This window comes from Phyllostomus hastatus, unplaced genomic scaffold (assembly GCF_019186645.2).
Source record: "Phyllostomus hastatus isolate PE091 unplaced genomic scaffold, TTU_PhHast_1.1 phas_contig_150, whole genome shotgun sequence".
Classification (NCBI taxonomy): Eukaryota; Metazoa; Chordata; class Mammalia; order Chiroptera; family Phyllostomidae; genus Phyllostomus; species Phyllostomus hastatus.
This window is the reverse complement of record NW_025333611.1, coordinates 909,143-931,834: the sequence shown is the minus strand read 5'-3', so window position 1 is coordinate 931,834 and position 22,692 is coordinate 909,143. Positions and strand designations below refer to the sequence as shown.

Below are 22,692 nucleotides of genomic sequence, written 5' to 3'. Positions count from 1 at the left end.
CCTCCGGGTCACGGCCACAGGCCCACAGGCCCGAGGGGCAGGCGGGCAGGCAGGGGCCCAGGGTGGACCCCCGCCCTCTGGGCTGGACCGGGAGTGGCAGTGCAGCCCCCCGTCCCTCCGGGTCACAAACTGTGCACAGCTCCCACTGCCCTCCAAGCCTCTTCCCCTCCGGCCTCATCTCCCACCCTGCCCCTGCTCCCCACATCCCTCCCAAACCACCCCACCTCCCCAGACACCCGGCCTTCCCGCTGGCCTCCCCCCACCCAGACCTTCCAGCTCTTCCCCAGAAGCCGCTCCTGAGGCGCCCTCGCCTCCCCGCCGCCCGGCCCCCGCTGCCCGGCCCCTCACAGAAGGTTGCTCTGTCGCCCAGGCCCTGACACACTGGGCCTCGCCCCACCTTCCAGCTCCTGCCACCCTCTGCCTGACCCGTCTTCCCCTGCAGACCCTGAGCTCGGTGGGGCCGGGCTGTTCTGAGTCACGGGGCAGGGAGGGGGGAGAAAGAGCCCAGGGCTGCTGTTGGCCTGGTGGGTGCACGGGTGGACGGACAGGCAGGTGGATGGGTTCCCCGTGACTTATCTCTTGGAGGGTGGGAGTGCCACGCCACCCCTCACCTCCCGGGCGGCCTGGGGGTCTCTCAATGCCTTGCCCTCCTCTCCTCCTCCCTGGGCTACAGAGGGGCCTGAGGCCGGGATGGGGGGGCAGGGGGTGTGGGGGAAGATGAGCCCAGATCACACAGTGAGCAGGGCTCCCTGTGAACTGAGACTGACCCCCGCTCCCCCTCCGGCCTGGAGCCCCTCCTCTCACGGGGTCGGGGTGGGGGCTGGTCCCATTGACATGGGCACCAGGTCATGACCGGGGTGGGGTGGCACCGGCACAGCCATGCCCCACCCCGCCTGCCCTGCCCGCCCTTGGCCGCCGCACAAGCTGGCCATTCTTGGCCAGACAAAGGCCGGCGGGCTCTGGTGTCTCCCTGGTGGGAGCCCGGCCTCGGCAGGACGTTAGCGACGGGCTCTGGTGGCCAGGGCTCTGGCCCCGGGGGACGCAAATCGAATTAGGCCAGTCCATGCCTCAGCGCGGAGCCACCGGCAAGAGAGGCAGCTGCCCGACTGTGGGGGCGAGTGCACGGCCCTTCCCTCTCCCCCCACCACGCCCACGCTGCCAGACCTCCAGTCTGAGGGGCACGCTGCAGACCCTCCGCGGGGGCATGTTTGGAAGTGCTCCTAGTGCAGGGCGCACACCCGGCCTAGGGCCACCTGCGGCGGGCGCCACCCCCTGCCACCCACCGCAGCCCGGCCCTCGGGCCCCGCCCTGGCGCCGGCTCAGAGCTGGGGGCAGCCCCGCCAGGCCTCCTGCCCCACCACCCATGCCCCCTGGGCTGGACGCCTTGGGGCAGAGAGACAGGGAGCACTGCCTTGAGCCTCTGTGTGACCCTGTATCCACATCCATCTGGCTGTTTGTCCATCCATCCATCCCTCTGCCCATCCATCCACCCATCATCCATCCATCCACCCATCCATCCATCCATGTATCCATCCACCTGTCTGTCCATCCATCCACCCACCATCCATCCACCCACCGTCCATCCAACCTGTTACTCATCTGTTCAACTAGTGTTTACTGGGCACCTGCTTGGTGCCAGCCCCTGCCCTCCTGGTGCTCCAGGCCTGTGGCGGGGGGCGGGCAGGCAGGGAAAGAACAGGCCGTGCCCATTCCCGTGGCCGGTGCCAGGAGGGGGAGGGCCTCCCGAAAGAGGTAGTTCTCGGCTGGCCTTGATGGGTGTCCCCCATGGCCTGACCCTGTCACCGAGGCCGAGTCAGCCTGGCCGCTCTGACCGCCCCGGCTCCAGGGTTCAGGACAGGGAGGGCCCAGCCACCGGGGCTCCTTGGTGCGTCCCGCCTGCAGACAGCGCCTGCCTCCAGCCAGTCCTGGTGGGCGGCCCCGCCGCAGAGCCGCCCGGCCCAGTCCTGCGACCCAGGGAGAGAAGGGAGCCGGCGCAGGACCACCCAGGGCGGGCGGGCCCGCGGGCCGGGCTGGAGGCCCTCTGCACAGCTCTGGCTGGCGATTCCTCGCGCAGGGCGGTGCCCACCCAGCTGCAGGAGTGGGCACCAGCTGCCGCTGCCTGCTGCCGCCCCCCCCCCACCTCAGAGCTTCTGAGCCAGCCCCCCTGCCCCTGGGTGGGGGCCCCCAGCGGCATCTAGGGGCTCCCAGGCGGGCAGTTCTCGCAGCAGCCTGGAAGGCAGGGGTTCCCGGGCGGGTCGGTCAGACCCGGGGGTGGGGGCTGGATGGGGCACCGTGAGCCCCACCACCTCCGTGCGGTGCCGCTGGGGACAATGCCTCCCCTCCCCCGGTGAGCTGCAGAGGGAGCAGGCTGTTCCCAGAGTGCGGAGCGAGACGGGCTCGGTGACTCTCTGCCCGTTAATGGGTCACCCATTGTGTCTCATCCCCGGCTCCTCCCGGGAGAGACGGCCCCGGGGAGGGCAGGCCTGGGGAGCCGTGGAGAAGGGGCTGATGGAGCCCCGGCCAGGAAAGGGGGCCTGAGCTCAGGCGGGGTCACAGCAACGCCTCTGAGCCCGACGGGGAGGCGGAGCAGGGTCCCACGGGCGGGCCTGGCTGGTCATGTGGGTCCCCCCCAGCCCCGTCTGCACCCCACCTCAGCGGGCAGAGCTCAGAGCCCCACTGGGAGGCTGGTGGCGGGGCCGGGCTGAGAGGAGGCCGGCTGCCCGGGAGGTGCACAGACCGCGTCCCTGGCCCGGGGGCCGGCACTGGCTGGTCTGAGCTACCGCCCGGAGCACCTCAGGAAATGGGCCGTGTGTGTCGTCCTCGTGCTCCGGGAGTGCAGACCGAGGCTCAGAGGGGGGCTGTCCCGGGGGGTCCGAGGTGTCAGAGCTGAGACGTCCGCCTGGGGTTGGAGGGCGAGCGGACTGGCTCCAGAGGCCCCCAGGCCCTGGGCTGCGCCCCCACCCAGCCCCCTTCCCGAGGACCCTAAGGCCCCAGAGGGCTTCCTGGCAACCCGACCAGCCCTCCCAGCTCTCCATTTCCTGTTCCGAGGGCCTCTCCCAGCGCCTGGAGGGAGCCTTTGGGCCTAGGGTGAGGGCAGGGCGGGGGGAGCCTCAGGCCAGAGCTGAGCCCGGGGGTGGCGGGGCGGCTAGGCCGGCTACCCTGTACAGTTTTCAGACCGTAAGGAGTCACCACGAAATTCCATTCTCCTGACAGCAAAGACATTGAATCACTCTCGCCAAAGCCCACGGCCCCCACAAGAATGCTGTCAGGCTTTGTCCTGCCGTTCCCAGACAGGCAGCCGCACCCGGTGCCCCGCTACCCCCCAGCCAGTGGCAGGCTGGTGGCCCGTCTCTGCCAGGCCGGGCCAGTCCCTGCTCTGCAGTTGCGCCCGCCGCCACCTGGCCTTCCGTGCAATGGGCACATCTCCCCCGCTGCCCCGGGCGTCCGGGGCTGCGGAGCACAGGCTGGGAGTGCGAGTCACAGAAAGCAGGGGTGTTCTGGGGCGCAGGGGACGCAGCCCCGGGCGAGGGAGCCTTGTCGACTGGGTGGCGAGGCGGCCTGGCTGCATGCCGCTGGCCATCCAGGGCTCGCAGAACACTCAGGCCTTGTGGGTACCCCTCACTAGGGCTGCTGCAACCTCCACCCCAGGAACGGGGCGCAGCTCACACGCAACAGTCTGGGGGCTCCCCGGTGGCTGGGCTGGAGGGGAAGGAGGCAGGACTGCAGGGAACAGCCAGAAACGGGGCTGGATTAGTGACCAGGCGCAGGGACACCTGGCCGGGACTGGAACCGAGGCAGGGGGGTGCCCTGGAGGGTTTTGATTGGTTCGTGTGGGGGGGGCGGTGCACAACTGGAGCTGAGTGGCTCTGGGTGGGAGAGGAACAGACCAGTGGACTGGGGGTGAGGAGAAGGGGTTTCGGGGGAGAGAAGGCCGTGGTGGGGGCTCTGTCTCCAAGCAGTCCAGACTTGGAATGGAGGGGCGCTGCTGGTGGGGTGCGGCACACGGCGGCACCCAGACCTTCGGGCCAGGGATGGGGCTGGCCTGCAGCTCAGCAGGCTGTTTGGGGGCCAGCCGTCCAGCCATTGGGTCTGCTGTCTCTCCTGCCCACCCCCACCTCTCCAGCTGCCCGGAGTCTCCCAGGCTGGGCTCTGGCTGATGGGGGAGGGGTTTATGGCAGGAGGTGACACCGCGGGAGCCTTGTCCCTTGGGCACAGCCTGCACCATCTGCTCAGGCATCTGCCTGCCTGAGGTGGCGCCTGCTAATTACCTGGGGGGTTGGTGGCAGGAAGAGGCCTGGGAACCTCCATCCCCCAGCCCACCCAGCGCAGAGGGGCTGGGGCCTCAGAGCAAATGGGCCGCGGCCCCCTGCGCAGGGGTTTGCTAGGACCCTTTTCTCCACAGAAATCTTCGCTAAGGAAGTAGGTAAACAAATAACACATTTTGCGAAGCGCCTACTACGCTGCAGGCCAGTTCTCTCGCCGTTGGCCTTCAGGCGGAGGGATGCAAACAACTGCAAATGCCGCGGCAGGCGGAGGGAGAAGCGCGGGGTCCGCGCTGGAGAGGTAAGGGGCCAATGCGCAGAGTGAGCGCCGACGGGGACCCAGTGTAACTCGGCGGTCACGGGGGCGAGGCGGGAGGGGAGGAAGGTGCAGCCAAGCGGAGAGCCGCCCCCCCTGGGCTTCCGGACGATGCTGCAGCCGGGGGACTCGGATCCCTGTCCCACGCTGGGGGGCCCGTGGCCACTTCCGGGCCCTCACCCCTCACCCTCCGCCCGGACTGCAGGCGCGCATTCCTGCCGCCCCTGCTCGTGCGGGTGGGCGGGGCCGGCCCGTGGGAAGGGCCGGGGGTGGCGGCTGCCGCCGTGTGCCGGGGAGGGGGGCGGGGGCACAGCTGGGCCACAGCTGGCCGGAGCGCGGAGGGACCAAATGGAATGGAAGGCCGCCTTTCATCCTGTGCGGGAGGGACGACCGTAGTTTCGTCGCCACGGGGCGCCTGGAGGATTTCGGGGGACCAGCACCGCAAGGCTGGGCCAGGACTCCGAGGAAATTAGCTGGGGACTGGGGGTGGAATTTGGTACGGGTGCCTTCTCGCTACATCCTCGTGTCCCTCCCGACCTGTGGCTCAGGTGGCTGAGATCCTCCAGGATACTAAAATCCGCCCGGGCGGGTGCGGCCGGCTCTTTGGCGGGCACTGGCTCGTGGGGAGAGAGCCAGGCTTGGGGAAGGGAAGTGCAAAGCGAGGAAGCGAGCGGGGCGCTCGAGTTCAGGATTCGAGCCTCGGGGACGGCTGATAGGCTGGGTGGCGAGTGCACGTGGGGAGCTGCCGTTCCAGGAACTGGAATACGCCGCCCACGTGACGCCGGGAGGTCGCCAGCAGTCCAACTTCTGTGGACCGTCCCTGATGCCGACACGGAGTTGATCGGCGGACAAAGAAATGCTAGGAAAATCACAGCCGAGCTGCAACTCTTATCCGACTATCCATTTTTTTTTTCCCCAAAACTCTTCCTTACCTACCCTTTCTTGGCTTTGTAAAAAGGTCGACTTGGGATGAGAGGTTAAGACGGGTTTCAGGGTAGGAAGCCGCCCGCATCTGAACCAGGCGCCCACCAGGATTCAATCCTTGCCTCTGTCTCTGGGCTGGGGAGTGAAGGGCAGCGGGAACGCCGATTTTCCGGCTTCACCAGGACGTCCCGTACAGGACCCTGGAGCCCGCTGCCCCTGCCCCAGAATCCCGGTCACGGCGCCGAGGGATCCCCCCTCCGCCGGCTGGGCGCCAGCGGGCAGCCCCCGCCGGCGCGGGCCAGCCAGGGTTCCCCCTTTAAGGCCACCGGGACCGACGGGCTCAAAGCCCCACTCCCCTCGGCTGCCCGCCGGGGACAACTCCGGAGCGGCGGGTGTGTTCGGAGCACAAAGGGCGGGGCCTGCGGCGATCTCCGGTGGGTTCCCAGACCCCCACCGCGGCCCCACGTGGGCGCTGCGGGATCTAGGGGGCACACTGCTCGAGGCCCCGCCCCGAGAGGCAGTGAGCGCGTGGCGGGGGCGGAGCCTCGCGGAGGGCCCCGCCCTCGGGGCGGAGCCAGGGCCGAGAGGTTTAAGAGGGCAGGGCGCAGGCGGTGCGCCGCTGGACTGGCTGCAGGACCCGCGGCTCTCGGCGCGGGTGTGTGGGGCTGCGCTCACCCCACGATGCTCAAGCGCTGCGGCCGACGCCTGCTGCTGGCTCTGGCGGGCGCGCTGCTCGCCTGCCTGCTGGTGCTCACGGCCGACCCGCCGCCGCCCCCGGTGCCCGCCGAGCGCGGCCGGCGCGCGCTGCGCAGCCTGGCGGGCCCCGGGGGGGTGGCCCCGGTGCCAGGGCTGGAGGCGGCGCCGGCGCCCGGCGCGCTCACACGCGAGGTGCACAGTCTGTCTGAGTACTTCAGCCTGCTTACCCGCGCGCGCCGAGACGCCGGCCGACCGCCCGGGGGCGCCTCCCGTCCCGCCGACGGCCGCCTGCGGCCCCAAGCGGAGCCGCTCGCGCCCCACGACGTCTTCATCGCGGTGAAGACCACCAAAAAGTTCCACCGCGCGCGCCTCGACCTGCTGCTGGAGACCTGGATCTCGCGCCACAAGGAGATGGTGAGCCCCCGCGGCCTGGGAGGGCGGGGTGGGGGCCCAGTCCCATCCAGCCAGTGGCGGTGTCTCCCGGCGCCAGGCTGCATCTCTGTGCAGCCACCGGGAGTGTGTACCTAGAGCGGCGCCCGCCCACCCCCTTCCAGCCCAGTTTTCCTGGCATGGCCACTCTCCAGACAGCTGTGGACGTGTAGGAAGGGACCTGTCCCCGCAAGCCTCCAGGGCCCTGGATGGCACGCACCGACCTTCCACCTGCCTCCAGTGTGTGGGGCTGGTGCTCGCTGACGCTCCTCGAACTTGGGAACGCGTCAGTGGGGCGTCATGGTCCCAGACCTCCCCAAGGCAGGTCCTGCCGGGGCTGTCCTCCCTGGGGAGGAAGACTTTCCCCAGAGGTGGAATGGGGAGTGTTAGGACCCCTGGGCGCAAGGCAGGCCCCCTCCGCAGCCCGAGTCTGTGCGTGGGGCGGGGAACAATCGTTCCTGGAGGTGCTTGGAGCTGGGGTGTGGGGGTGGGCGTGCCCTGGGGAGGAGGTATGTCCCCAAAGGGAGAGAGTCCTGGGCTTGGGGTGTGTGCAGCCGCCCGCCCGCCCGGCGGCGCAGGACTCTGGAGCCGGACCTGTGCTCATGCAGCTCCTGAGCGCGGGCCTCCTGCACCAGCCCAGCAGACACACCCCGCTCTGCACTCTCCCTCCGGGCTGCAGGGGACGGTTGGCGGGGCCCGGACGGAGTGTGGGCCCTGCCAGGGAAGGGGAGGCTGGAGGGACTGGAGGGCATTTGGGGTGAGGGCGAGGGGCCCTTGAGTGGGGTGGGGGCCTGGGGGAGCCGCCACACCCCCTCCTCCCCGCTTCAGCCCTCCGGGCGGGCGGGCGGCCTGCTGGCCCTGCTGAGTCCGGCCCGGGGTCCGGGCCCTGGCGAGGTCACGGCGAGGCTTAGGGGGCAGGGTCCTCTTTGGTTCCGGCGTGGGGAGGGGGCCCTGGGAACCCCTCGGCAGCCTCCTGGGAACGCAGTGTGCTCTTCCCAGGGGCTCAGCGGGCTGGCGGGAGGGGGCGCGGGTTTTGTCTGGCGGCCGGGCCGTTAGGATTCCCAGCGCAGGGCGGCTCTCACGCCGGCCTCTTGGGCAAGGTAACAAAGCCCCTTTCTCCAGCCGAGAAAGGCCTCCGGCCTCTTGTGCGCCGCTCTGCGCTCCATGGGAACCGCCGCCGGCGCTGGCCACTCAGGTTGCCTGGCGATGAGGGGCTCCCCCACCCCCCCACCCGGCCGGTCCCTGACTGACGGTCCTGGCGGGGCTGCATCCCTGAGCCCGGCCCCTCCCCCCACGCCGCATCCCCGCTGTGTGACCTTCTGCAGCATCCAGCCGCCGCTGGGCTGCCTCCGGCCCTGAGCACGGCTGGTTTGGACTTTGGGGGCTTCCTCCAGCAGGAGGGACGGGGCCGGGGGCCGGGGGTCGCAGGTGCCAGGCCCAACCCCGCTGGGCCATCCTGAGTGAGACCGGGGGCCTCTCGGGTCCTCCTTCTCCTGGTCTCTGCAGGTGGAGGGAGGTAGCCCCAGGAGCACGCAGCGTGCGGGCGAGGCCGCACTCCCACCCGGAGTAGAGCCACGCGGGTGTCCGCCCCCGACCACTGACCCCAGCACCAGCTCCTGGGTCCCGGGGAGCAGCAGCCCCCACAGCGGAGGGTCCGCCTCCCGGCCCTGCGCAGGGTGACTCAGGCCTGTCTGAGGGAGGAGGACCCAGGAGGCCAGGGCTGCGGTGGGGAAACCCAGAGCGGCTGTGTGCGCCTGAGTGGGCATCCGACCCATGGGAGGGGCCAGGGGGGGACTTCCTGGAGGAGGTGCCCCTTGAGCTAGACTGAGAGTAGAAAATGCCCGGAAAGGGCCCGTCGGGGATCACGAGCATGGTAAGGGGGTGTTCAAGCACCTGCCAGCCACTGTGGCGACTGGGGGGGTCTGCACAGCAGGGGTCGCAGTGTGCTGGGCCAGGAAGTCCAGGAGTGGGGGCCGGGCCTTTGGCCCACATGGTCCTCCCTCACCCCACCCAGCGGCGGGCCCGGCTGCGGTGGCAGCGGCCACAATGGTCGAGGGAGAGCTTGGCATCCTGTGTTTCTCTGAATCGCAGCCCCGGGAACAATGCCGCTTCCTGTGGGTGTCCCCCTCCCCCACCCACCCTCGCCAGCCCTGCCGCCCTGCTCTTCCTCCTCCTGCCCCTGGCCAGGGGAGTGGGGAGGGGCCGGGGTGTCTGGGTCCCTGGAAGGCAAGGCGGACAGGGTTAGCACGCCCTCTGTCCCGGGGCAGGACCAGGGGCTGGAGGCTGCCCCTCTCTGGCCTCAGTTTCCCCACTGGCACACTCGGGTAGTAACAGTGCCCGGCGGGCACCTGTGAGCTCTGGTCACACCCACTGTACGGAGCGGGAATCCACTCAGCGGTGGGTGAGGCTGGCGGCCCGTCCCCCCGCTGGCTGCCCCGCCGTGGCGGTGCCCCTCCCACAGCCCCACCCTGCCAAGTGCGCCTCACCCCCCCTCGGCCTGGCTTCTCCGAACAAAGGTGACTTCAATCTCCGTAGCCTTGGGCCTGGGTTTTAGGGCGCCACCGTGCGCGGGAGAGCAGGCCTTGCTTGATCTCATTAAGAAAGCATTTTCCTTTGAATCCGGCGCCTGCACGGGCGGCCTCAGCCTCCCACGGCATTCCTGGGCTGAGATGCTGGGGAGCGGGCGGGGGGCCGGGTGCGAGTCTGTGCGTGTGTGCGGGCCGCCCTGGGGCGTCTGGCGGCTCTACGAGGAGGGCTGTGTGTGTGGAGCCTGCCACCCCCCCACCCCCGCCCCCAGCACTAAGCCGTGAGCCCCAGCTTGTGGCCACACCTGAGTGTGTGCTCAGGTCTGGGGTCAGACTGGGCCAGGAGCTGGGGCCGCCCAGGTGAGGTGGGCACCCCCCGGTGGGCCCCAGGCGCCTGGGTGTGCACAGTGGGCCAGGCCAGCACACGCCAGGCCCTCCCTGAGACCCATTTGTACACAGAAGGAAACCCAGCCCTGTCAGGCGTGGAGGTGGGGGGGTCTCCTGCAGCTGGTGCTCAGAGCAGCCCCCCGGCCCCAGGCTTTGCAGGCAGCCAGGCCTGGGTGCGCCCCGGCGGCACGCGCTGGGCAGGCTGGGCACAGAGGAAGGAACATTCCTCCCGTGTGCCGACCGGCCCAGGCGGGCGCCGGCAGCTCCTGGCCCCGCCCTGTGGCCCCCACCTCCTCCAAGGTGCGATCCTGGCAGGGACGGCCTTGTTTGGGCACAGGTGGAGCCTGGATGGGGCTGAAGCCAGGCCTGCCTCCCAGCCCTGGTTCCCTGCCCCAGCCGCCGCGGGAGCGGGTGCTGGGCGGCACGGGGTGCCGGGGGCACTGCTGCTCCGTGGGCTGGGCACGTGCGGCTTCCGCCTCCTCCCGGACCGTCGGCGTCTCCAGAGACCAGCGGCGGCTGCTTTGGCTCAGAGGTGACCTGCCCGCCGGTCACACAGCCAGGGGCGTGGGGGTCCCAGCTCGATGGCCCAGCCCCGAGGACCGCCCGGCCCGGTTAACCAAGCCAGCTGTATGGTAATGGGCACTACGGCCAGTCTCGCTTAACGCGGCCGAGTTAAGGCCTGCCCGGCGCCCCTCGCCCGCGGCCGGGACAGAGCTGGCGGACAATGCCTGGTGATTCATCCTCCCTCCAGGCCCTTTGTCCGCCAGGACTTGGCAGCCACCCAGCGGAGGCCTTTGTCCCCGAGTGACTGAGACTCGGCTTCCCAAAGCCGACCTCCTCCGCCCGTCCCCACCGCCCTCCGCCCCCTCCCCCAGGCCGGTCGCTGTGTCAATAAGGGTGTGTGCCGGGCCAGGTGCACTGGGAGGGCCTGGAACCAGTTACCTGGCGGGCGGGCGGTTGGGCGGGGCGCCCCACCTGGCTCGTGCCAGCACAGCCGCTGGGTGACCTTGGGCCCAGCTGTCGGCTGGGGGGGTGGGGTCTGCAGAAGCCCCAGCCCTGCCTCATCCCGTCTGTGCGCTCGGGGGACCAGGGCCCCGAGAGGGGTGGCTCGCGGGTGTGACTGCGCTGCAGCTGCTGAACGGCCGGGGGGCTCGGCCCCGCAGCGGCCGTGGGGGGCGGGGCTCGGCCGCCTGTTCAAGGCCATGTTTCTCCTTCCAGACGTTCGTTTTCACCGACGGGGAAGACGAGGCCCTGGCCCGGCGCACGGGTGAGCCCCGGACTGGGGAGGCGCGGGGGCTCGCTCCCCGGAGGAAGCCGTCCCCCCACCCTCTCCCCTCCGGAGAGGTCGTGGAGGCCACGGGCAGTTTACTCAACTGGTTTGCTCAGTGCCCCGCCCCACCACTTGCCCCCCCCAATTCTCATGCAAATGAGGCCCTTTCAGCTCCCGGGCCCTTTGAGCCGCTGTGGCCCCTTTGAGCAACAGGTGGCCGGTGCTGGGAAAAAGCCGCCTGAATGGGCAGGGGCGGGGCCGGCGGCGGCAGCGGGGACGGGGCTGGGCTGGGGGGGGTGGTGCCGGCGCCAGGCCTGCGTCTCACACGGGGAGGGGGCTGAGCGGGGAGCCCAGTGCGGGGCGCACTGTTCTGGAGGGACCCGAGGCGCCCGCCCTCCCGCCCGCCCCTGCCCTGCTCCCCCGGGCTGGGGCTGCCGTGGGGGCCGGCCTGGGCTGCCTTCTCTGAACCGGCTGGCACTGAGCTAGAGCCCCCTGTCCACAGGCAACGTGGTCAACACGAACTGCTCGGCCGCCCACAGCCGCCAGGCCCTGTCCTGCAAGATGGCAGTGGAGTACGACCACTTCATCGAGTCAGGGAGGAAGTGAGTGGGGGCTTCTGGCGGGCGGGGGGGGCCCTCCCGCCCCAGCGGCTCCCGCCCCTGGCCCCGCACGGCGGACCCCGTGCCCCTCGGGGCCCTGACGGCCGGCCGGCCCGCCCCCAGGTGGTTCTGCCACGTGGACGACGACAACTACGTCAACGTGCGGGCCCTGCTGCGCCTACTGGCCAGCTACCCCCACACGCAGGACGTGTACATCGGCAAGCCCAGCCTGGACAGGCCCATCCAGGCCACGGAGAGGGTCAGCGAGAACAAGATGGTGAGCCGTCTGCCCGTGGGTGCCCGAGACAGACCAGCCGGGAGGAGGCGGAGGGTCTCTCCGGCCGGGGGTGGGGGCGGGGGTGGGGGTCTCACCCCGTCGCCCCACATTGCAGCGTCCCGTCCACTTCTGGTTCGCCACGGGCGGAGCCGGCTTCTGCATCAGCCGCGCGCTGGCCCTGAGGATGAGCCCCTGGGCCAGGTGAGTGCCCGGGAGCACAGGGTGGCCTGCTGGGCGGGCCGGGGGGCCCTAGGCCATGGGGTCCCCCCACGTGGGGTCTGGCTTTGTTCACAGCTTGGGGGCGGGTGGCCCCGGCCTCACGTGCAGGCTGAGCTGCAGTCCCCAACACGTCCCCCTCCTGCCAGCAGGCACCGGGGTGTTAGCACCCAGGGCCAAGGGCCACTGAGTAGGGCTCCTTGCTGCACCAGCAACTCCCGACTCCCAGAAAGTCACCGGGCTGGCGCAGAGCGGGGAGCCCTCAACGGGGGGCGGGGCTCAGGGAGGGAGGGGAGAGCTGCAGGCCAGGGGGAGCCCCTCAGGGACCCGGACGTGGGCGGGGCCGGGCCCCCTCGCGCCGTGCGGCCCCGGGCTGGCGGGGTCCTGCCCAGCGCCCAGCGGGCAGCGGGCTCCCACCTCTGCTCACGTTGCAGCCCTTCGCTCCCGCAGCGGGGGCCGCTTCTCGAGCACGGCCGAGCGGATCCGGCTGCCGGACGACTGCACGGTGGGCTACATCGTGGAGGCGCTGCTGGGCGTGCCCCTCGTCCGCAGCGGCCTGTTCCACTCCCACCTGGAGAACCTGCAGCAGGTGCCGGCCTCGGAGCTCCACGAGCAGGTGCGCCCGCCCGGACAGCCCAGCGAGAGGGCGGGTGGACAGCGGGGCTCGCTGTGGGAACGCGGCGGAGCCCAGGGAGGGCCACCCGGACCCCCCAAGGTCCCCGCCAGCACAGAGCCCCTGGGCCCTCTTGCCCATCTTCCTGCGGCCTGCCTGCAGCGCCACACGCCTGCTCTGTGGCTCCCGGGTCTTCCCCTGCGTCGGTGGGCACTCTCGCCTGGGTGCGTGGAGCAGGTGGGGGGCACGGTGCCACGTGCCTCGCTGGCCCCCCGTTCAGAGCCACGGGCCCAGCCCCGGGCAGAGTGGGGCGCTGGGCCCCGGCCCGGCATCACCGTGCCCCCCCCCCACACACAGGTGACCCTGAGCTACGGCATGTTTGAGAACAAGCGGAACGCGGTCCACATGAAGGGGCCCTTCTCGGTGGAGGCCGACCCGTCCAGGTGAGGATGCCGAGGCCCGCGCCAGGCAGGGGCGCACCACGGAGGGGCGGTGCCCCGGGGGCCTGGCGGAGGTGGAGCTGGGTGTCGCTCTGTGTTCTGACTGCAAAGCGTGCCCCGCCCCCCGGACCCCTGCTGGGGCGGAGGCGGCCCCTCCCCCTGCACGGACCAGCCCCGCACTCTGTCCCCACAGGTTCCGCTCCATCCACTGCCACCTGTACCCGGACACGCCCTGGTGTCCCCGCGCCGCCGTCTTCTAGCTGCCTCCGCCGAGACCCCGTCCCCAGGCGCCCCTGGTATCCAAAGGGCCCGGGGACCCCCATTGTTGTGCCCCCCGGTCCCGCTGTTTGCGGCTCCCGGGGCCGTGCCTCCGTCTGCCCGTGTGCTGGGTACCCTGTCTGCGTCGCAGACCGCTGGCCACCCCGCTCTGCCCCCGAGCGGGCCCTGGGCGGGCTCACGTGAGAGGCTGCTGCTCTGAGGGCAGCGTGACGTTGCTCTTGTGGGGTCTCCGGGCTGCCCTGCCCCCCTGTGCTGGGCCGGCACTCGCCTCTGAGCCCCCGGGACAGCTGAGTCCTGCAAGAGGCTGGGTTTGGGGGGCGGCGGCCCAGTCTCCTCCCGTTCCCGCTGAGCTCTGGCCTGGGCACCGTGGCTCAGGGTGACAGCGGCCCCCATCCAGCCCGGTAGCCCCACGGAGCCCCCCGGGCCCCACCAGTGGCTGTGCGGCCCGGCCCGGGGTCCGGTGGCTTCCCCAGCCCTCTGGGCGGGGGTCTTCCCAACCCGCTCTCTTCTTTGTCTCCCCGCGAGGGGAGCCAGAGCCGAGCACGCTCTCTCCTCCCCAGAGCAGAGAGAGAGTCGCCCACAGTGGGCGTGCCTGTACATACCGTGACAGTATTTTTTACTGTGCTTGTTTTTCAAAAGCGGGTGAGTGAAAAGGTGTTTTCGTCTCTGTTTTCGGGGCGCGGGGGAGGGTGTTGTCTCTTTTCTGTGGACCAGAAGAAGCAGAAGTCACACTTGGGATCGCCTCTGTGGCTGCAGCCGAGACGTCCACGCCCCGTATGTGTGTGTGTGTGTGTGTGTGTGTGTGTGTCCCGGCACCCACTCTCCCCGGCGACCTGCCTCCCGCCGCCCGCTGGGCGCACCTGGCCCGGGCGTGTGTTCTGTCTCCTGTTGATCCTTCTGCGAAGACAAAGCGAGGAAAGCGGACAATAAGGGAAAAGTTCTCAGGGAATCCTAGTGTGGTTGCTACGGTGACGTCCTTTGCTGTGAATAAAGGTGCTCTTCGGGCCATGTTCTCGGGGGGTCCTGATCCGTCTGGGGTCTGCGCGTGGTGGGGAGGTGCGTAGAGTGGGGGCTGCCTGGGCCTGGCCCGGGACCCCTGACCTGGCTCACACCCGTCCGCGTGCCCACAGAGGCCACATTACTTGTCCCATTTTGCAGATGGGGAAGCTGGCGCTGGGAGTGGGTGGTGTCCGAGGTCTGGCAGCTGGGGTGGTGAAGAGCTCAAACTTGGGGGCCACGTGGGCCCCAGACCTTGGCCGCCCCCCTGGCCCGACCTCTCCGAAAGAACTCCACCCCTGTCCCCCCTCCCCCAAGTCCCGGGAGCTGGGCAGGGACTCAGGCCGCCCCTTTCCTTCAGAGAGCAGCCCTGAGGGTGCTCTGCACCTCGCAGCTGGGGAATTCCCTGCCCACCCCCCCTGCAGGGACGGGGCAGCCCTCACTTCCTCTGCCTCCCCCTGCCGCCCTGGGGGCTCTGCCCAGCGAGGGCCTCTGCTGCTGGGCTCCCAGCTCCTTCCTCCTGCCTCCACCCTACCCCAAGCCCCCTCCACCCAAACATCAGCGTCGTGGAGAGCCATCTCCAGCCCCCACCCTGACCCACAGGGGCAGAACACCAGCCCAACCCCCGCTGGCCCCAGCTCTGGCTCCCAGCCCTGGCTGGTGGCTGGCCCCGGCCCCCGGCTTGCCGGGGACAGGTCTGAGTCCGTCCACAGAGCGTGGCTTCCAGAGGCCGTGGAGCGACGGGGACAGCGGGAGGGAAGGGTGCCCTGGCTGCTGCACAGAGGCCCCTGTGTCTCTGGGTACCACCGTGTGCCCTGCCAGGGGTGGGGGCGGGGCGCAGCCACGGCCACATCTCGGGGGACGACGAGGGGAAGTGACACAGCAGCCCGGGTGCGGGCAGAGGCCCTGGGCCCCCTTCCTGCCTGGGTGAGTCAGAGGTGCCTGTTGAGGGTAGGACTGGGCCCCGCGGCCGCCTCTGGCGGTTGGCATCTCCCTGGCCGTGGAGCGGGCGGGGCCCTGGGGGCAGGTGTGGTGGGTGCAGCCCTCGTCAGGGCTGGGGCTGTGCCAACTGTCCCTGTGTGTGGGGGGCACTGGGTTGGGACCACAGAGCAGAGGACAGGGCGAGGTCCTTCCCCGGCCAGAGCCTTGGCCTCCCCATCTGAGCAGTGGGGGCAAATGTAAAGGCGGCTGAGTTGCTGGTGCCCTGGGCCTGGCAGGGTCACAGAGGGGCCCAGGCCAGTGGCCCTGCGGCCCTGCCTTCCTCTAATCGAGAAGCTGAGGAGTGGACAGGAAGGGAAGCTCTCCGTCCTCTGAGGGGGAAGCAAGGCCTCCCCTGGCAGATGAGTCATGGCGCCAGAGGAGGCCACCTCGGGGTGCCCCACCCTCGGGGCCTCACGGCCCCCAACCCACACACACTGAGTGGTGGCCGGTTGGACAGGGTCCTGGCTGGGCCGAGGGACTCCCTGTCCCCCAGCCGGGCCCCTCCCCAACTGCTGGTCAGTTGTAGCCTTTCAAAAATAAAACGTGAAACCTCCATGCCCAGTGGGTGGGGGCAGGACCGCTGGCATTCACCCCCCACCAGCCGGCTTCTGGGCTGCCCTGTCTGGAGGGACTGCGGGGTGTCAGGGCGGGGCCCTCTCCGCTGAGTCTGAACTTCCTTCCCCCTGGGTCGACGTGACCAGCTTCCCCCACGAGGCGTCTGAGCTGGAGCAGGGAGGGCCCTGCCGAGCCGCGGTGCACAGAGGGGGGCACCCCAGGTCGCAGGCCCCCAGCATAGGTGGGCGGGTGGTCCCCGTCCAGCAAGAGGCCTGCAAGGCTGGGGGACGCTGGCCCAGGTGGCCCTGCCAGAAGCAAGCAGGGCCTTCCGTGGTGCGAAGCTGGACCCCGCAGGCAGCTGTGGCCTGTCCTACCCTCTCTCTCTGAGGCTGGGACCTGATGGTAACTGGGGGGCCAGGGCCAGCTGCACCCTTCAGCTGGACCAGGTGGCGGTCCCACTGCTGCCCAGGCCTGTGTGCCTCGCCCCAGCCTCACCAGCCGCACCTGGAGGGGTCCCCCGCTGTGCCCTCTCTGGGCCCTGGGCTGCACACACGGGAGGCACGGGGGGTGTGGCTAGGAGGCACCCAAGCCCCTGGAGGTCACCATGCTGAGTCTGGGGGCAGGGAGCCCCACACAGCCCAGCCTGAACCCTAGGCCTCCCGGTCCGCTTCTGCATGGCACAACGTGGACCTTGGGCGCCAGCTGCTGGCCAGAGGTGGTGGCTCCTCTGCCCGCCCGAATCCAGCTTTCCCAGGGGTCAGGGTGCAGGTCTACCGCAGGGCCCCCAGGGGTGGGGCGGGGAGGCCCTTGCCGCAGGCCGCAGCCCTGTCCTTGCTCTTAACAACCTACATCTCGGATCCTTTTTTTTGAAGAAATTTTTTATAATAGTATTTTATTGATCATGCTGTTACAGTTGTCCCATTTCCCCCCCTTATTCCCCTCCGCCCTGCACACCCTCCCACCATCACTCCCCCGCCCTTAGTTCATGTCCGTGGGTCGTACGTAGGACTTTGGCTTCTCCATTTCCTATACTATTTTTTTTTATAATTAACCCCATCTTTTTAAAGAGATTTTATTTTATTTTTAGAGAGGGAAGGGAGGGAGAAAGAGAGAGAAACATCAGTGTGCGGTTTCTGGGGGCCGTGGCCTGCAACCCAGGCATGTGCCCTGACTAGGAATTGAACTTGCGACACTTTGGTTCGCAGCCCGTGCTCAATCCACTGAGCTACGCCAGCCAGGGCTTGTTTTTTAAAGATTGATTTTATTTATTTAGAGAGAGAGAGAGAGAGAGAGAGAGAGAGAGAGAGAGGAGAAGGAAAGGAGGAAGAGAGGGAGAGAAACATCAGTGCGTGGCTGCCTCCCATGCGCCAACTGGGGACCTGGCCTGCAACCCAAACATGTGCCCTGACTGGGAATCGAACCAGCGACCCTCTGGTTCTCAGCCCGTGCTCAATCCACTGAGCCATACCAGCCCGAGCCCCTATAATATTCTTAACCTGCACCTGTCTATTTTCTACCTACCACTTATGCTTCTTATTCTCTGTACCTTTTCCCCCCTTCTCTCCCCCTCCCCATCCCTGCTGATAACCCTCCAGGTGATCTCCATTTCTGTGGTTCTGTTCCTGCTCTTGTTGTTTGCTTAGTTTTTGTTTTTGTTTTAGGTTCAGTTGTTGATAGTTGTGAGTTTGTTGTCATTTTATGGTTCATATTTTTGATCATCTTATTTTTCTTAGATAAGTTCCTTTAACATTTCATATAATAAGAGCTTGGTGATGATAAGCTCCTTTAACTTGAACTTATCTGGGAAGCACTTTATCTGCCCTTCCATTCTAAATGATAGCTTTGCCGGATAGAGCAATCTGGGATGTAGGTCCTTGCCTTTCATGACTTGGAATACTTCTTTCCAGACCCTTCTTGCCTGCAAGGTCTCTTTTGAGAAATCAGCTGACAGGCTTATGGGAACTCCTTTGCAGGTAACTGTCCGCTTTTCTCTTGCTGCTTTTAAGATTCTCTCCTCTTTAATCTTGGTTAATGTAATGATGATGTGCCTTGGTGTGTTCCTCCTTGGGTCCAACTTCTTTGAGACTCTCTGAGTTTCTTGGACTTCCTGGAAGTCTATTTCCTTTGCCAGATTGGGGAAGTTCTCCATCATTATTTTTTCAAATAAGTTTTCAATTTCTTGCTCTTCCTCTTCTCCTGGTACCCCTATGATTAGGATGTTGGGACGTTTAAAGTTGTCCTGTTGGTTCCTTAGCCTTTCTTCTTCTTCTTCTTCTTTTTTTAATTCTTGTTTCTTAATTCTGTTCTGTTTGAATGCTTCTTTCTTCCTTCTGGTCCAAAGTGTTGATTTGAGTCCCAGTTTCCTTCCCTTCACTGTTGGTTCCCTGTATATTTTTCTTTTTTTAAAGATTTTGTTTATTTTCAGAGAGAGGGGAAGGGAAGGAGGGATAGAAATATCCATGTGTGGTTGCTTCTGATGCGCCCCCTACTGGGGACTGGCCCTCAACCCAGGCCTGTGCCCTCACTGGGAATCAAACCAGCAACCCTTTGGTTTGCAGCCTGTGTTCAATCCACTGAGCTATACCAGCCAGGGCCCTGTATATACATTTTTATATTTCACTTTTCATAGCCTTCACTTTTTCCCCTATTTTCCCACCATACCCAATCATTTCTGTGAGCATCCTAATTATCAGTGTTTTGAACTCTGCATCTGATAGGTTGGCTATGTCTTTATCTCTTAGTTCAGGGGTGTCAAACTCATTGTCACCGGGGGGCCAGACCAGCTTCGAAGTTGCCTTCAGAGGGCCGAGTGCAATCTTAGGACTGTAGAAATGTAACCATTTCTTAACTAGGGGCAAGGAGCTCGGGCACTGCTGCCAAGTAGAAACAAGGTGGGGGGCTGGATTCGGGCCACGGGCCTTGTGCTTGCCACCTGTGGCTTACTTGAATTTTTTCTGGAGCTTTGATCTGTTCTTCACTTGGGTCATTTTTATTTATTTATTTTTTTTGTCTCGGTGCACCTGTTACGTAGTAAGGGGCGGAGCCTTAGGTGTTCACCAGGGCGGGGCAACCTGCATTGTTGGGAGGTGGTGCTGTCTGTGGGGATCAGTAACGCCTGCTCCGTTCTCTGTCGGCTTTCAGTCACTGCCCCCACTTCCCACAAGCAAATGGGCCCTCCTGGTGCTGGTTCCCGGGTGGGTGGGTTTGTGTACGTTCTAGGACCCTGTGGGTCTCCCCAATAGACTATCCTGAGAAGCTGGGAGTTTCTCCTGCCACCGCAACCCCCACAGGTGTTTTCAGTCCGAGGTCTGAGGCTTTATTCCCCAAACTGGAACCCTGGGTAGTGGGTCTGTCTCGCTCCCCAGTTGTTCCTCCTGATTTATCTGCACATGAATGTGGGACTGCCCAGTCCGCAATCCACCACCTTGCTGGGTCAGCCAGCTGCCGCCTTGCTGCCCATCCTCTGCCCACTGCCCATCTGCACCCCTCCTACTGTGTGGATGAATGTTTCTTTAACTCCTTTGTTGTCGGACTCCCATATAGTCTGATTTTCTGGCAGCTGTGGTTGATTTTTTTTTTTTTAATTTGTCGTTGTCCTTCTTTTGGTCATGCGAGGAGGCGCAGTCTATCTCCCTACACCTCCATCTTGGCTGGAAGTCCTCTAAAGAAATTTTAAAAAAAGGTTTTACTTATTTTTAGACAGAGGGAAAGGGAAGGAGAAAGAGAGGGAAACATCAATGTGTGGTTGCCTCTCACACGCCCCCTACTGGGGACCTGGCCTGCAACCCAGGTGTGTGCCCTGACTGGGAATCGAACCAGGGACTCTTGGATTCATAGGCTAGCTCTCAACCACTGAGCCACACTAGCCAGGGTGGATGTTTGTTATATTTCTGAAAGCACTGTGCATTGTTCGGCTCAGCTTTTGTTCACCCTGTAGCTTAAAATTCACCCTATTTCTGGTACCCCGTCTTGCTCTTTTTACAAATAATATTTATTTATTTTTTAGAGAGGGGAAGGAAGAAGAAAGAGAGGAAGAGAAACATCGATGTGAGAGAGAAACATTGATTGGCTGCCTCTCCAACTCTGCTTTTAGAGTTCCTTCCCCTTTCCCAACATGCTTTACGGAGCTGCAGGCACTTCCATACCAAGCACCCTAAAACAGGCAGGCAGCCCTGGCCCGTGTGGCTCAGTGGATTCAGCGTCGGCCTGCGAACCAAAGGGTTGCCAGTTCGATTCCCAGTCAGGGCACACGCCTGGGTTGCTGACCAGGTCTCCAGCTGGGGGCATGTGAGAGGCAACCAGTCGATGTTTCTCTTTCACATTGACGTTTCTCTTCCTATCTCCCTCCCTCCCCTCTAATTAATTAATTAATTAATTAAAGAAACCCAAGTGGGCCGACCATATTTCTCTGATGTGGAGTGACGAGCAGCAGCTGCCAGCCTCATGGCACGGGGACACTGCAGGGGCTGTGACTCTGTCTCTGGCCCCAGCAGCCCGGGTCTGCAGCCCAGCCCTTGCGCCGACCAGCTCCCCCGCCCGAGTGCGGGGAGCCTGTCTGACCTCGGTGACCTGTAAAGACGCTGGCACCAGGCGCTCCTGGGCTTTCCCTTGGTCACCCGGGAGGGAACGCGAGAGGTGAACAGGCAGCTGCTCTGTTGTCCTGGGTTTCCCGTGACCGTGATGAGTGCGAGGTCTCTGCGATTTCCGGCCTCGGAGACCGGGGATTGTTCCCGCCTCGTGGTGACACAGCCTATTCTGGCCCATGTGTGAACCACTGTCGACAGTTCTCGGTGTACCACTCAAAGCATCCCAGCAACTTTTCTGGAAGGTCCTCGGCAGGACTCGGAAACCCTTGCGTTTCTGCCGGCTGACTGAGGGAGCCCCGGCCCGCGGGCACCCCGTGCCCGCCGCCCCCGGCTCCGGCGGTGGGCACTCCAGTCCTGCCGCTGGCGCAGCGGCGGTTCTCGCGTTCCCGAATGGAAGGCGGTCTGCGTGACCCTGAGACCCAAAGACAGAGGGACAGTCTTTCCGGAGCTGGATCCCTGCCGCTCATCGGAAGGTCTCGGAAACGCGAAGTTCCATTTCCTGTTCACGGGCCCCCGAGCGGCGCTCCGAAGCAGCGGAGGCGGCCAGACGAGCCCCGTGCACGCGCCCCACAAACTTTCCAGCCGTCGGGGCGTTGGAGTCCCTCCTTGGGAACCAGTCTCGGAACCAGCCGCTCGTTCTCTTTTCCTTCCAGAACAACCACGCTCCCCACCTCTCGTGCCCGCTCTGCCCCTCGTGGGGCAAGACTCCCGTGGCGCCTTGTTCCTCCATTGCTTTCAGTTCGGCCGGGAACTCCGAGGTGGGACCCCCCGCCACCCGGGTCCCCCCCCCCCCGCCACACAGACCTCCAGGCCTAGAAATTACTCAAGAAATGTTTGAGGGAATAAAGCAAACTTTCCAACAGAGAGCATGGTCTTCCTCCCGTCCTGCACATTGGAATCATGGGGGGGGGGGGCTGGATTTTTTAAAAACCCCAAATCCAGGCCACACCCCAGGCGGATTACATCAGGACCCTGGGAGAGCTCCAGGCTGAAGGCTCTCCAGCAAGACCCAGAACCACGGGAATCCGGGCTGTGTGGCCACAGGCTGCCTGCCGTTCTTGGGTAACGTCTCACTTCATGCTCGTATAATGCTTTACAGTGTCCAAGGTGCAGTGTGATTTTGAACATTTCATAGAGATCTTACAGTCTCCTGGGGGTGGAGATACGTAGCAAACAATACCAAGAAGGTGGCCGTGCGTGTGTGCGTGGCTGGGGAGGAGAGGGGCGTCTCTGGGAGCCGGGGGGAGTGCTGAGATGTCATTGGAGGAGCAGCAGCTGAAGGGAAGGGGGGGCGCGAGGAAGCGACGTGAGATGGGTGTGCGTGTGGCAGGGCCCCGCAGTGTCCCACTGTGACCTGGGAAGTCCGATATTTGCCCATCTGGAGAAGGGGGACAGAGGTTCCTGGGTTACCGGGTGTGTGTGTGTGGGGGGGGCTCGGTGAGTGTGCCAGCTCACACGGATGTCCTGGGGTGCTGGGGCCAGAGAGCCTAAGTGTGGTGCCCTGTGAGGCAGGGCATCCAGGTACTCGGGGACCCTCCCTAGGACCTGGTGACGGGCCTGGGCTCCTGGGTGCCGTAACTCCTGGGGGTCCGCAGGCATCCCGGATGGCAGGCCCAGGCGCTGCCTTTGGAGACGAGGCCCTCCTGATGGAGCACCACCGACCGCTCCAGCTTCCTCTTCTGCCACTGCTGCCCCTCCCGCCTCGGCTCAGGAGACCGCGGGCGTTTGCAGCTCTTCCAAGCCGCAGAGCCTTGGCGCCCCTCCTTCCTCCTCTGCCTCGAGGACCCGCTCGGACTTCCCCCCCCCGCTTCCCCCCCCGGCTCCCTCCCCCCGCAGGGCCGGGACCCTCATCTGCAAAGCCCCCGCTGCCTTGCTCGGGCACAGCCAGGGCGCTTCCTCCATCGCGGTCCCCGTTCCTCCGCGCGCCCCCAGTATCCGGAAGGCACCTGGCGCACCTTCTTCCCCCGAGCACCCAGCGCAGGCCGGCCTGACCTCCAGCGGCGGCCGGCGGGCTTGAGTGGGTGAGGGAGCGGAAGGTGAGCGCCGGGACCGAGGAGCGAGAGCGAGTGAGCCCACGGCGGACGCGGGGCGGGGGTGGAGGGGAGGGCGGAGGGGCGAGGAGAGCGGGGCCGGTGCGCGCGTAGACGAACGAGGATGTGACGCATCGCAGGCGAGGGGGTGAGCGAGTGCCGGGTGGAAGGTGACGGAGCGAGGGCGCGTGGGGAGCGGGCGCCGGCGGCGAGCCCGCGCGGAGGGGCGGCGCGTGCACGACGGCAGGAGCGCGCGCCCGTCCGGCCCTGGGCCGCGTGGCCCGGGCGGGGTCGAACAGCCCGGGCGAGGG

At 66.2% G+C, this 22,692-nt stretch overlaps 1 protein-coding gene across 3 annotated transcripts; it reads left to right on the top strand.

Moving 5' to 3' along the window:
• The first annotated feature begins 6,101 nt into the window (after nucleotides 1-6,101).
• LFNG (LFNG O-fucosylpeptide 3-beta-N-acetylglucosaminyltransferase) lies at nucleotides 6,102-14,245 on the top strand. 3 transcript variants are annotated; one of them, XR_006784034.1, is made up of 8 exons: nucleotides 6,102-6,612; nucleotides 10,758-10,806; nucleotides 11,312-11,411; nucleotides 11,532-11,685; nucleotides 11,801-11,886; nucleotides 12,336-12,517; nucleotides 12,872-12,957; nucleotides 13,148-14,245. XR_006784034.1 is itself a non-coding variant. In XM_045824795.1 (8 exons), exons 1-8 carry the CDS (start codon nucleotides 6,184-6,186, stop codon nucleotides 13,212-13,214), a joined length of 1,137 nt encoding a protein of 378 aa, XP_045680751.1. In that variant the 5' UTR covers nucleotides 6,103-6,183; the 3' UTR covers nucleotides 13,215-14,245. The 3 variants fall into 3 exon arrangements, 2 of the variants coding, with proteins under 2 accessions (XP_045680751.1, XP_045680764.1); XM_045824795.1 differs by having other exon boundaries at nucleotides 6,103-6,612; nucleotides 12,352-12,517; XM_045824808.1 differs by lacking the exon at nucleotides 6,102-6,612 and adding an exon at nucleotides 10,106-10,171 and having other exon boundaries at nucleotides 12,352-12,517.
• The last annotated feature ends 8,447 nt before the right edge of the window (nucleotides 14,246-22,692 follow it).